The following is a 14,681-nucleotide window of genomic DNA, read 5'->3' as shown; positions in this document are numbered from 1 at the left end:
CTGCAGTGCCCGTTGGGGGTGTTTGTGGAGCTCGATGGTGATGCGTCTCCTACGTGCGTTAGTCTTCCGCTGCGCATTCTGACATGGTATCAGAGCCCGGGCATGTGTGGTCTTGGGCGGCTCAGGCGTGTGTGGTCCTGGGTGACCCCCTCGCACCTCGGTGGCTTGCGGAGCTCGAATCGCGCGTGTGATCTATGGCTAGAAGGTGCCTTGGATTATCCCATAAGTGGAAGCATGGGAAGTTGAAGAGCCATATATGGCCTAGAGTGGCACCTTGTCATAGTCATCTCCTCCGGCCGGTGTTTTGGGAGGCAGCTCACTGGGAGATGGGAGCCCGGTGGAGGGATGCTGCAGTGCCCGTTGGGGGTGTTTGTGGAGCTCGATGGTGATGCGTCTCCTACGTGCGTTAGTCTTCCGCTGCGCATTCTAACAGACCTTTGGCTACATAGGTGGCCAAAGAGTCATTGTCTTGTTTGACAGTGGGAGCACAGTGGATGTGGTCACGGAACAAGCCGTTCGGTGCGTCCATTTCCTATTGACTTCGGTTGACAAGAAGGTTGAGGGATTTAGCACTGGAATGATGACGAGCATCAAGTTTGAAGCTCAAGGCGCTAAATTAGTGATTCAAGGCATAGAGTTTGTGCGAGATTTTATGGTTGCTCACAAAGGAAAGCACCAAATTTGTCAGCATCTGATTTGTGCAAATGATCAGGTAGCTGATTGATCTTGTTGGCAAACTGGTGCATGGCCTACAAATTTTGGTTGCAACCCATGAAACTCGTCTTCGAGTTTCACCAAGTAATGTGGCAGTAGGTTCTAACATCTTAATTGTGCCAAAAACCGGTCCCTTGGAAATAGGCTACACCATCCATGTTGGCTAGAGGCCATTCTTGCCTTCGTATACATACGTCACTGAGAGGTGACAATTAGCGAACAATATTTTCTCCCTACCTAACAGTTTTAGAAAAACGTGAGAACTAAGCACTTAAGAGTGCAAGAGTGTTAGGGTCATGTATATCATCGTACTTATTGCACGTCACCTTCTTGGGGAATGGGTACGGATCTTGAAGGTATTAGGGTCATGTATACTGTTGTACTTATTGCACGTCACCACCTTGGGGAATGTGTACCGGATCTTGAAGGTGGTGGTGAATCCAAGAATGTAGAGTGTTAGGGTCATGTATACTGTCGTATTTATTGCACGCCAGCTTCTTGGGGAATGGGTACCAGATCTTGAAGGTGCTTTGGATGTGGAGTGGTCGAGGGTGTGGAGAGGTTGCTCATGTGCCTCCTTATGGTTGTCCTCTTCTACCATGTAATGGTCCACCATCAGTTGGTGTCACAAATCTTCATCGGCCTGGCGTTGTCGGGATTCTTTGTGGCATTGCTTTTTGGTTGCTTCAAATTTCAGGCGCATCTTCAACATAGTGCGTTCATGTTCTTGTCGTCGTTCCAAAAAGCAAGTGGTTGGGTAGCCAGCGAAGGAATGTGAGCTGATTGGGTCATTATCATGTGACACCTCACCCTATGGTACAAGTGGACAGCCTGTAGGACAGCAGGTGCATCACGTCGGCCGGCGTGAAAAGGTGTGCGCTGCATCGGGATAGGCGCAAGTGCCATGTGGCAGTCGGTCATTGGAAGAGCAAGTCTGCAGCATAATGCAGGTCGTGGGCAGTCCTATAAAGAGGCCGACAGCATCTGAAAATGGTTGACCAGCACCCTGGGTGCATATATATATATATATATATATATATATATATATATATATATATATATATATGCATAAGGAATTCGTCAAAATCATCTGCATCTCTCCAATGATTGGGGCATACAGAGCGCTTCTTTTGCTTAAGGTTTGGCCAAGGAGGTTCTACAGTAGAGTTTGGCTTTGTATCAACATCTTCATTTACAGTCGTCACTTGTACTTGAAGTACAATTGTAACACTTCTCTCTTGTACATAATATAGACAGTGTTTTAGTTCTCGTGTGTGTTGCGTTTATTTATTATGCTTCTATTTCTCTCTCTAAACCCTAGCACATAGGATGTGAGCATTTTACAATTGGTATCAGAGCCTAGGGAATTGCCAAATTTTTTTCTTTTTATCACTTGTGTGCATCGGTTGCTAGGTTAGGGTAGAGACCTAGTTTCTAGGAGTGCACCAGTCTGGGCTTGGGAAAGTCACTATTTGGGTTCTCTTATCACCCATGTGGGTGTGGCTGCTTGGTAGGGTGTGCTCCCCTGCCTGGCCCACCCCTCCTCAGTGTGAAGGGCTGCATCCCTCGCCATCCTTCTCTGATCAGGATTACCAAATTCCTTTTTATGGACCATGAAGAAGGTGATTAATTCATTTAGATGGTCACAGCTGTTACATGCACTCGAGCTGTGTCATTGCTTGAAATCTGCAAAAGAGCATTGGAGTAATGTCTCAGAGGAGTCGATAGTGGAGATGACAAAAACTTTTATGTTGAAAGTTCTGATCATTTCCTGTTAGGAGCCGATTTGTGATAGTTCTTTCTCACATACACAAGTAGGAATTAAATCGTGCCGGGTTGGGTTTACTTAATAGGAGGAATTGCTTGGTTAATTTTTATCCAAAATCTGAAGGAATAGGCCTCAAGATGATGTGCATGAATTCAATATGTTAAAAAAAGAGGTAATGCAGGAAGCTTGGATTCAGGGGAGCACTTCAGACATTACTCTCTCCCTTACCGACAACATTGGGTCAACGAACGGGTCAGAGGTGTGCAGTTTTATTCCTCTGTGGATCAAGCTGAATACAAGAAAAGGAACTATGCAAGAGATGTGAATCAGTACACTGATGTTTTGTATAGTCTCAACAATTTCAATAGGTATCTCTGTTGGTAGTCGGCCTGTTCATTCATATGTTTCACGAGGCTTTTATGTGACATTGAATGTATCCATGTGATGTGAGACATAACTTCTTGGATGAGTTTGCAGGCCATTTTTATTACGTGATGTCTATGACGACATGATCTTGGATGGAATCCAACCACATTCAGATACCTTCATACCACTTCTAGTGGGATGCATGAAAGGTGGTCGCTTGCAGGATGCATTCTTCTTCTATGAGGAGATGAAATGTATGGGCTATATCCCTGATGTAAGTTTGTTTCACCATGGCTTGGAACTCTCAAAAACGAATCAAGTTGAATTTGATGTTCAAGCCAATGTTGCTGTTATGGTTGGATTAGCATATGGCTCTCATGCCGATCATGGAATCCTTTTGATTTTCTGTGATTATAAATAAATAAATAATATAAATAAATAAAGGAATAAATTTTATATATACATGTATGTATGTGTAGAGCAATTTCACTCCAATAATACATGCATGTGTGCCTGTGCACGCAAACACACACATATAATGTGTACACATAGAGTTGGCCAGCTTTGTGTGTGAAATTATAATCAATGTGTGTGTGTGTGTGTGTGTGTGTGTATTATGTGTGTGTGTGTATATATATATATATATATGTATGTATGTAGTGTATTACGTGTGTGTGTAAATATATATATACATATACATATACATATACATATATATACATATACATATACATATACATATACATGTATGTATGTATGTATGTATGTAGTGTATTACGTGTGTGTGTGTACATATACATATACATATACATATACATATATACATATACATATATATGTATATGTATGTATGTATGTATGTATGTAGTGTATTACGTGTGTGTGTATATATATATATATACATATACATATACATACATACATACATACATATATATATATATATATATGTATGTATGTATGTATGTATGTATGTATGTATGTATGTACACACACACACACACACACACATATCTGTCTATCTATCAGAAACTCAGAAGAACGAAGGGCTTTGTGTGAATATATGCACTTATGTGTGTGTGTGTGTGTGTGTGGACTGCGTGTGTGAGAGCATATCTTGATACAGAGTTCTACACCCACTATTGGGCACTGATGACGTTACTGGGGATGTCGTAGTATCTAGTCCATACTATGCATAATGGAGTTGATAGTTATATAGTCTTGTGGCTTGACTACCATGAGTATATAACATGCACGTTCCTAAAAGGTGAATTTGGGCATGTTTCTGGATTCATCTACGTATGTATGTATGATTTGTGAGAGGTTGCACAACAACTACACAAGCATGGAAAAGAGAAATTCAGCACATATACATTTATGCTTCAACAAAACATTGGTGTACTGATTCACATCTCTTGCATAGTTCCTTTTCTCGTATTCAGCTGGATCCCCAGAGGAATAAAACTGCACACATCTGATCCGTTCGTTGACCCAATGTTGTCAGTAAAAGGGAGAGAGTAATGTCTCAAGTGCTCCCTTGAATCCAAGCTTCCTGTATTCCCTTAAACACACACACACACACACACACACACACACACACACATATAGTGTGTGTGTGTGTGTGCTGTAAGGATTCACGTGATAGAAATGGAGTTTCTTGCGACAAAATCCTCCCAATGTCTCCTAAACACGAGACACAAGTTAGTTGTCCAAATTCAAGTTCGCAGGCTCAAGCTTACCACCCAACCATAGATCCCCATTGAGGGATTACCCTCGAGCATAGGGCTAAGGCTCTTGTCCATCACAAATCCATGCCTCTCAACTTTGGTGTCCTATACCACCAATGTTTGCCTAGCCAAGGCTTTTGACAAGCTGTCTGCATCTAGTATGGACAGATCCATGAGTGGATCAATCCCTTGGTCTAGGTAGAGATCACTCTTGTCTTCAAGACAAGGATACACACGATAGGTCCATTCATTCCACTTGTATAGTAATTCCCCTATAAAAGCAAAAAGCAGTCACTTCTGTGATTGATAACCTATAACCTTATGTCACTATAGTCAGCATGCTCTTCTAATCTTCTAGGCAATTCAAGATTTGGTCAACTAACCCTATGGTTAGGATCGGATACGTAACATTCCCTCTTTAGACATTTCCACTCTTGGAGCCAAATTAGCAACTGACTCAATTATAACAAATTATCGAAAAGATTAAAGAATATAAACATCATCCCTGAATTCCCTTGAGCCCATTCTCATGGAAAATTGGATCAACTTGAATTCACAGAGACAATTCCAACTACAAGCAATCATAGAACCCTGGATTCATGCACGTTAAATACATAACATACTTCCCTATATGGAAGATCAATGACAAAATGGTCCGTTAGAGAAACATGCATCTAGCATTGCTACCAAGGAATGGTTCATCGTTTTTGGTTTCCAATCAGAGCTTATTCAAATTCTCGTCAAAGCTTATTCAAATTCTCGTCTCACGACTACGTCAAATGGTAAAGTCATGCTAAAAACATTGTCCTCCACTTGTCAACACATCACCATATAGCCGTAGTCATAAGCCTCATCAATCTTACGAAGTCACAAGCTCGTGGACTTTGGAATGTCCCTCGAGGAATGCATTGGTGGGTACCCATACCCAACACACAAACTGCATCGCCTTGGAAGATCAAATCTATTTGGAAATCAAAACTGATCTCATTCAGTATCCAATCTTTGAGTTTGGGTCCTATTCAAAATGTTGCACATCTCAAGGCCTAATGTGAATTGAATCATTGTACCAATGGTCTCACACAAATTACTCAAAGAAAATGTTCATCATTGGTGGATGTTTCACTTTACCAATCCCAAATCTAAACCCATGCAACCAAACCATCGAGTCCTTTGCTGTGTAAAATTTATCCACCCTGGTTAACTATCCACAATGGAACATGATATCAAATTAGGTACATTGAGAAACCGTACATGCAACAGATCCTATCGTTTCATACCACTAGGATATGCTCCATATAGAATGTCCTTTAAACTTAGAGTGAGAGGTGAAATGGCCAATCCCCCTCATGACGTGGTCTTGATGCAACACACTTTCTCTCTAGATAACATGGTCAAACCTTCTAGGTGAGGCTTGCACCAGTCTTTCTTGTTACCATTCTAGGTTTGATGGCCCAAAAATCATAATAGTATCTTGTTGACTCCTTCAAAGGAACAATAAATTCCACTTAGGTCCTCCCATCCGGGAAAGGGATATCTATTCTATAGTTACCTTATCGACACACTCTAAGAAGTTGTCTCTGTCATGTTCGTAGCTTTACCCTTGGTCATCAGACCATTCTGAGGACAACTTTTGAAGATGACCCTTTTGTTTAGAATTGAAGCATCTACCCTCATAAATGTTCTTCAGTTTCTTTGGCAGTGGCTTCAATCAATTGGTCCTCTGGGCTTTGGACGGTCCTTCCAGGAGAAAATTTAACATTTATCCTTGGGTTCCACTTGATAGACATTGGGGTTGGAAATGGCCATTGTGTCATCAAAAAGACTTTGCAAATTAGATGGCTTCCTCCAAGGTCTTGTTGTGTAGTAGTGCCATGTGGACATAGTGGGAGTCTGGGAGGATTGTTATTTCATTCTCTTCTCACCAGACATAGTGGATTGGAAACGGTCATCGTGTCATCAAAAACTTTGCAAATTAGATGGCTTCGTCCAAGGTCTTGCCGCGTGGCAGTGCCATGTCGCATTTCCGGTTGTCGACAGGGCTGCATGCCCGTCCAAATCGCTTGCCCAACCTCGGCCAAAGGCTGGTGGGCCTGTATATAATAGGTGAGGTGCATCACACGCATGGAGCTGGGTTTTAGGAGCACTTTTGGACATAGTGGGAGGATTGTTATTTCATTCTCTTCATAACAGACATAGTTGGAAGTTAAGCTGAGTAAATAATGCCCATAATGCTCTAACCATCCCTTTTTGTTGAGATCTTGCTAACCAATCGGGTTTTTTGCCTCTGATCTCGATTCCTATTTTGGAGTAGAGGGGGCAGAGAATCCCATGCCCACTCATAGGTGGAATACAATCCTCACTTGAGGAGTTGTCCATTGGCTGCAGCAAGATCAATCAACTACCTTTTTTTGTTGGTAAAAGCACTGTTTTCTTTACTATATTAAAAAGGAAGCCCTCTAGGCGGGGGAAAACTTCCTAGGATGATACAAGTGAAAAAACAAAGCCAACTGGCCATCATCGATCAGATGCAAATGTATGCTATCAAACAAAGATTGACGCAAGGATTGATGAAAGTAGTGATAGCATGCAATCCTTATGGAATGAAAAACCAACTAATTTCTTGCATGCCATATTGTCCACAAAGCCCAATATGTAGTCCAGATTAGAAAGGGCCGTGCATGATCCAATCTACAGGGCCCACCTGCCAAAAAGCCAAAAAAATCTAGAGAAGGAATACCTTGGGATTCTGAGTTTAAGAGAATGTGAAATTTTTCGCAGGAAACTTTTGGTCTTTGGACAAGACCAAAGAAGATGCATCACTGTATCCTTTATGCAACAAAAAAAAGGGCATTCGCACAACAGCTGTGTGTCTTTTTTCAAGAAATTCTCCGATTGGGAGAACTCCCAACAAGCATCGTCAGAAACATAATCTAGATTTGAGTGGCAATTTACTATGCCAGAATTTCTTCAGTTTTGTTTCCACCAACGAGATGTCTTAGTGAGGATCCAAATCTTATCAACTACCAACTCGACTACATGCCATGAACTTGCTAATCATGTTTTCTCCTGTGACTCACAACTAGTAATTGAGCTTGTAATAAATGTTTTCCATATGAGCGATATTGTGGTTGTCATCGTCTAAGTTGGTTTTCCAGGTTTTATTTTCTTTTTATCTTGCACTTGTATTTTTTTAAAGAAAGGGTTACTGCAATGGCTTTAGGGTATGCTCAAGATTATATTTTGAATGGCAGGACTTGACCTTCAATTGCCTCATTGCAACTTGTGGTAGATGCCGTCAGCAAAGTCGTGCATTTCAGGTTTTGATTTTTGACTTCTTTTGTATTGTTATTGTCCAGAGTTGTGTGTGTGTGCGGGGTGGATGGGGAGGGTTCAGGCTCCCTTTTGGGCAATGTGGTGGAACAATCACATGTGCAAGGGCCCATTGACTGTATATGTTATTTTCCAAACTTTAAATTGCTTCTTGTGGTATTTCAAACAACCATATTGAACAGAACAATACAAAATCATAGTCAAAGGCCTGTCAGTAGTCATCCCAGAAGGCAAGGTGTTCATACTTGATAGAAGTTTCATTTCTTGCAAAAAAAGAAAGTGAATTGTTGTTTCTGCTCCAATCATCAGCAGAAAGACTTTTTTCTTTGGTTGTTTTTCAAAGTAAAATTGTCTATTTGTGATGATAAGTTCCATTCAAGGTTAATATAAGGTACATGTTTGAAGAAAATTGCTATTAATTTATATACATGCAAGCTTCCACTGTGTCTGTTCTTCTATGGACCACATGAATCCCTTACAAATCCAGGGATGACTAGGGTGCTTTTCATCCTTCCACTGTGGTATATCACCTGTAGTTTAGGGGATTTTTTATGGACAGGTAGGTGATAAGGAGTCTAGAGGGCTATGGTAGTGGGTGCTTTTGATCCTTCCACTGTGCTATATCACCTGTAGTTTAGGGGATTTTTTATGGACAGGTAGATGATAAGGACTCTAGAGGGCTATGCTAGCGGGTGCGGTGGCCAATTAGAGGAGAAATCTCCCAGCTGTAGTTTAGGGGTTTTTTTATGGACAGGTAGGTGATAAGGAGTCTAGAGGGCTATGCTAGTGGATGCTTTTCATCCTTCCACTGTGCTATATCACCTGTAGTTTAGGGGATTTTTTATGGACAGGTAGGTGATGAGGAGTCTAGAGGGCTATGCTAGTGGGTGCGGTGGCCAATTAGAGGAGAAATGTCCCATCGAGAGGCCCTATGCATTCAATTGTGTCTAAAGGTGAAGGCTCAAAATCTGGCTCAGGACATCGCCCCTTTAATTGGCCATCTCACCAACTTGCATGGTCCTCTAGACTTCCCGTCACAAACCTGTCCTTGAGGGAATCCTGTAAATACAGGTGGTGTCACCATATTGAAATGACCATGCGCCTGCCAACAACAGGAGTCACCTAATTCTCAATATAACACAACCAACAACCAGGGGTATAATTGAGCTGGAAGTTGTTGCAGAAGCACCTCCAGAATTATGACAGGATGGGCTGTGGCATGCCTTGGGCAGCCAATGTTGCTGAGTGTGAGGAGTAATGCTTTATTGTTGTTACATGCAATGTGGAAGCATCCTGCTGATTATGCACTTAGTGAACGCAACATGCACAAACTGAATACAAGAACCCAAAAACGTGTTGTTCAGCCTCTTGTACCTCCTGCAACCAGTCCACGTGCAGCCAATCGAGAGAGAGAGAGAGCAGTCCTGCAGCCGCCTTCCACCAGAGAGAGGGAATCCAAAAGCGTGCTGTTCAGCCCTGCAATTCCTGCAGGCCAGCCCGCCAGCCCTTCCAAAGAGAAAGCACTCCTGCAGTTCTGCTGTAGCCAACCTCTCTCCAAAAAGCATGCACAGCATGAGTTCAGCCCTGTGCACACTCCAGCCTGTTTGTGTGCCAAGCGAAAGAGGGAGAGAGAGAGATCATGTGCTGTTGCTTCAGTCCGCCAGCCCTCCTTCAGAAAAAGCACACGCGTGCCCTAGGGGCCTCCCAAGGTTATAAAACCTTTTTAACTTTAAAATCTCTGTCCCCTTCACACTTGGGGTTGTCCACACATGGGTTTCCACCTGCATACTGTCCAGAGAAAAACACAGGGTCGTGACACCGTGTGTACTTTGCTAGGTGGAAGCATGCTTCCTCTCCAGATTCTGATCCGTAGGCAAGTGCAATTGGCTTCCTGGTCTTGGTTTTTTATGGGTCTCTTCAAAGAGTATCTTGCTCTTCTCTTGACGATTAGTGAATCTCTAGGCCAGGTTCTTGAGTCGTAGCATCCATCATCGCAAGGGCAGTCAGATTATTGACCCTTTGAGTCCTTGTTACTTCCCGGAAAACCTTCTTTGATACTTAGCAATTCCTGTGTTGGATGGTACCCATTTCTTGTATGGGGTTGAGTTTGCAGTTTCCTGGGTGGTGCTTCGTCTGCTGCCAGATGGACAACCTGGTGCCGGTGAAGGAAAACCGGTGCAAGCTCTCGCAGCAGGTGACGGCCTTGGAGCCTCGTCATCTAGTGAGACCCACTGGCAACTGGGTCACTGCTCGCAGCCTGCCCATCGCTAGACTTGCCATCGAGCCCGTACACAACAAACTTATTGGAGAAGACCTTGGCGTTGAGTCCGTAGCAATACGGGGGCTTCCATGTGTACTTTGCTAGGTGGAAGCATGGTTCCTCTCCAGATTCTGATCCGTAGGCAAGTGCAATTGGCTTCCTGGTCTTGGTTTTTTATGAGTCTCTTCAAAGAGTATCTTGTTCTTCTCTTGATGATTAGTCAATCTCTAGGTCAGGTTCTTTAGTCGTAGCATGCATCATCGCGAGGGCAGTCAGATTATTGACCCTTTGAGTCCTTGTTACTTCTCCGGAAAACCTTCTTTGATACTTAGCAATTCCTGTGTTGGATGGTACCCATTTCTTGTATGGGGTTGAGTTTGCAGTTTCCTGGGTGGTGCTTCGTCTGCTGCCAGATGGACAACCCGGTGCTGGTGAAGGAAAACCGGTGCAAGCTCTCGTAGCAGGTGACGGCCTTGGAGCCTCGACATCTAGTGAGACCCACCGGCAACTGCATCACTTCTCGCAGTCTGCCAATCGCTAGTCTTGCCATCGAACCCGTACACCCCCCGCGCCCCCCGCGCCCCCCTGCCCCCCCACCTCCCCCCCCCCCCCTCCCCCCCCCCTCTTTTCTCGGGGGCCCCCTGGACTTGACTTTTGTAGAGGTAGCTCCTATCCATCCAGCTCTAGACTCTTCTTTGACGACTCCATTATCGCTCTCTCCTCCTCCGCATTGCCCACCATCAGCCCTAGCCGTCCTCCAGACTCAACCACCTGCGGCACGTGACCCCTTGAACCATTATGTACTGCTATTGGCAGTAATTCTTGGATCCGATAGAGATCATCTTCTATTTTTCTCCAATTGGGTGCTCATCTCGGAGACAACTGGTGCCTTGCCTCGCTAGACATGGCTTTCGGTGGATTATGCATTCCGTTCATGCGCCAAGACCACCTTTATTTGATAACGGTCTTTAAATGGATCCCAGATCTCGTGGTGACACCAGAGAAGAGCACCAGTTTTTGACCTTTCTGGGTCTAGTGGATTCATGACAATCGAAGACCATCTTGATTGTTCCAACTACTCATTGTGGAGCTTTGTGATGAAGAGTCTTTTGATAGCCAAGGGGCTGTGGGAGGCTGTTATGGGACAAGAGCCTCGTTCTGCAACAGTAGCAATCACTACCTCTTGGGCAACATCAACCACAACAGGAAGGGGGAACCAAACTACAGCTCAAGTGGTGGAAGGTACTCCAGCCAGAGCTGCCTCCACTCACTGAAGATCAAAGACGGTGGGATCCTCGTGATGCCCAATGGCCACGATCACTATTTCGGTCAAGCTATCCATTATTCCTCACATCCAATTTTGTAGCTTTGCAATGGCTGCCTGGGCGGTCCTTGAGACCATGTTCGAGTCCCGTAATGAAGCATGAGTCATGTACGTGATGCGGGAGCTGGACAACTTGAGCATGAATGAGGGCCAAGGTAACATACCTAAAAGAAAACCTGCTGAATACAGATGAGGTAGTTGATAACATGAAATATGTCACTACCATTCTTAATTTCTTACTTGAGACCTATCATAATTTTCACACTTCTCTGAATCTCTCTATGAGAGGAGGAGGCAATCCTATATCCTTTGAGCTGGTGGAAGAACACATCCAGGGGTGATGAAAGCAGAGGAGACCAAACCTTCTTCTCTAGTGCTAAAGGCAAAGTGGACTTGTCAAAGGGTGACACCAAGAAGAAGAAAGGAAAGTGTCATTATTGCCACAAGCCAGTGCACTAGATAGAAGAGTGTTGGAAGAGACTTGCAAAGTTGAAAGCTGATGAAGGCTTTGCAAACTCTACTACTTCTATGTCCGTCGATAGGAAGCAACAGCCTTATGAAAAAGCAAACCTAGTCGAGGATGACTGGGCTTCCTAGCCAAATTATCACTATGGGGGGAATGTTAAGTATTAATAGTGATTAATGTGGGAATAAACAAGTGCTAGGTGGTTGTGTAAACTAGCACTCTAGTGTGTGTAAGCTTAGGCTTTAAATAAAGCAGTTCCAATGTGTGAATAAGTGCTAGTGTGTGTAAGTTCTTTGTGTGAGAAAAGCCTTTTATAAGGATCTTATGTAAGCAATGATGTGTGCAAAGTGACATCTATTAGGGACACTTGGCATCATGTTTGACATGTGGCATATGTGGTGGCAGCATAATCTTCACCTTTGTAAAGGGGGCCTCTCCTATAAAAAGGACCAAATATTATAAAACAAGTATGCTTTCCACGACTCTTGTATATTTCCCCTAATCCCCTCATTAACCTCTTTTACTTGTGCTAATTCTTGTAGTGGTGGTCACCATCATATCCTCTCACCATTAGTCGGCTTCCTCCCTCTGTGTGTTCGTGGCCCTACACATTGAACTCTTCTGCTGTTAGCACACTTGGTACATTGGTATCAAAGCATCAGGAGTGTCTATCAATGTCCATGCATAAACATGTTACATTGATACTAGATTGTTCAGGTTTCTCCAAGGCAAATTAGACTTTTTCAAGAGGTGCTAGTAGCAAACAATTAGGTGCCTATGCAGCTGATTTTTGCATGTGCATTAGGTCACTTAGAGAAGCATTTTTGCATGTGCCTTAAGTCCTCTAAGCATATTCATTCATTAGGGTTTGCATTTTCAGCATTCAAGACTGTGTTTAGGGTTTGCAACAACCGTTTGCGCTAGATTTATGCACATTCGGGGTTTCACATCTAGGTCTCACATTGATTTGCATGATTCTTGCATGTAGTGTTAGTTTGCATTCAGTAAGGTTGAGCCGAGGTAGGCAGAATCTTTTGTGCTATACTAACTGATGGAGAGCATTGATGTTTGGAAAGAGAGGTATCACAGCGGGAGAGTGAGATCCGACGAGTGTTGTAGATGAGAAGATGAAGAATGCTGAGCTTGGTACAAAAGGTGGGCACTGCAGTTGTCTACCACAGAAAGTACCAAATCAGATGCCAAATCTGGCCGATGCAAGTGTGGGAGAAAGACGAGTAGGAGTTGATTGTACTGCATCATGGCAAGAACCTGGCTGACTTCTTCCTGTTCTGCCAAGGAAAGTAACGCTGTGCTCCAGTATCAAAGCTTCGGCACTACTTGCTTTAGGGAGGAACATCAGTGCCCACATGGTAACCAAGGTACCTGATTGGAAATGGAGCCCCTCATTTGATCCCATGCTGGAGCGGGAGTCCTCACCCAAAAGCAAGAAGACTTGCTCCAACTACTTGCTTTAGGGAGGAACATCAGTGCCCACATGGTAACCAAGGTACCTGATTGGAAATGGAGCCCCTCATTTGATCCCCATGCTGGAGCGGGAGTCCTCACCCAAAAGCAAGAAGACTTGCTCCAGATGATCTTAATGCGTGAAGCCAAGCAGAAAACCTTAATGGTAGATGCTTAGGTCACCCTCAGTGCCTACCAGGTTGTAGATGAAAAGGTGCAATCCCTGTAATTTTGTGTCCTTAGCTGTGAGGAAGTTGCTCATGGGCCTTTACCAAACAAAAGCGATGAAGGGCAAGGGGGCAACAATGACCAATGGAGTGGAGGACATAAAAATGCACCCCCTGGATGAGCACCTGGCTGTGGGCAGCAGAGTTGAAATCTAAAATTCCTCGAACCAAGGACTTTGAAGTTTGAGAAGTGCTTTTTATCCCAGAAGGGCCCAATGAACTTTGTCGTAGGTCGCCTTGAAATCGAGCAAGAAATATGTGAAGTTCTATCTAGAGGGCACAGCTGTTGTAGCGGCCTCCCATAAAGTGAAGATGTTATCTCTGTAGTCCTGAATCTGGATCAGTAGCTTCTCCACCTTATGAGCCCACACTTGCCGACCCGTAGGTAGGTACGGGATGCTCCTATCTTTGTTTGTGAAACCAAAATCGAGGGCAATGGCCTCAGCAAGGATTCATTTGCCCAAAAGGGTGATGGGTTGCTAGTGGTGAATCTCAGGTCAGTTGTTACCCTTCTCTTTTGAGATGAAATGGGCTTTGGTTCCCAAAGAAATGTTAATGAAAGTCTTCTGATTTCTTTTATTTTTCTGAATGTCAGTGTAGTCTACTCCCAGCGTACATGGCAACGAAAACTGCTGCTTGGAAATTGGATTTATAGCAGAATTTACGGACTCCCTAAAAGTGTTATAGAAGTAAATTGTATGACTAGCTCAATATGAACTTTAATTAATTAGTATGCCTGTTTAATTGTTACTTCCTTAGGTTGGATACAAACATGGTTGCTGGCCTGCTGGCATTGGTGTGGAGGGCCAATCATGAGCTGGTGTTGTGGGATGGGCAGAGGCGACAAGTACACACATTGATTGGCATTGAATTTATAGCAAAATTCAGAGACTCTCTGAAAGGGATATATAAGTAATTTGTATGACTAGCTCCATATGAACTTTAATTAATTAGCATGCGTGTTTAATTTTTGCTTCCTTAGGTGGGATACACACATGGTTGCGGGCCTGTTGGCATTGGGGTGGAGGGCTAATC

General features: G+C 43.6%; 1 protein-coding gene across 1 annotated transcript in view; it reads left to right on the top strand.

Moving 5' to 3' along the window:
• Positions 1 to 14,681, top strand: part of LOC147610837 (pentatricopeptide repeat-containing protein At4g35850, mitochondrial-like) — a 52,523-nt gene that overhangs the window by 16,763 nt on the left and 21,079 nt on the right. The window contains exons 2-4 of the mRNA XM_086785300.1: positions 2,664 to 2,850; positions 2,960 to 3,122; positions 7,827 to 7,892. Of these exons, the coding sequence (XP_086641426.1) occupies positions 2,991 to 3,122; positions 7,827 to 7,892 (198 nt within the window). The 5' untranslated portion in view covers positions 2,664 to 2,850; positions 2,960 to 2,990. The remainder of the gene's footprint in view (positions 1 to 2,663; positions 2,851 to 2,959; positions 3,123 to 7,826; positions 7,893 to 14,681) is intronic.

Source organism: Cibotium barometz, chromosome 48 (genome assembly GCF_041138505.1).
Source record: "Cibotium barometz isolate CiBa-2024 chromosome 48, ASM4113850v1, whole genome shotgun sequence".
NCBI lineage: Eukaryota > Viridiplantae > Streptophyta > Polypodiopsida > Cyatheales > Cibotiaceae > Cibotium > Cibotium barometz.
This window is presented reverse-complemented; position numbering and strand designations above follow the sequence as displayed.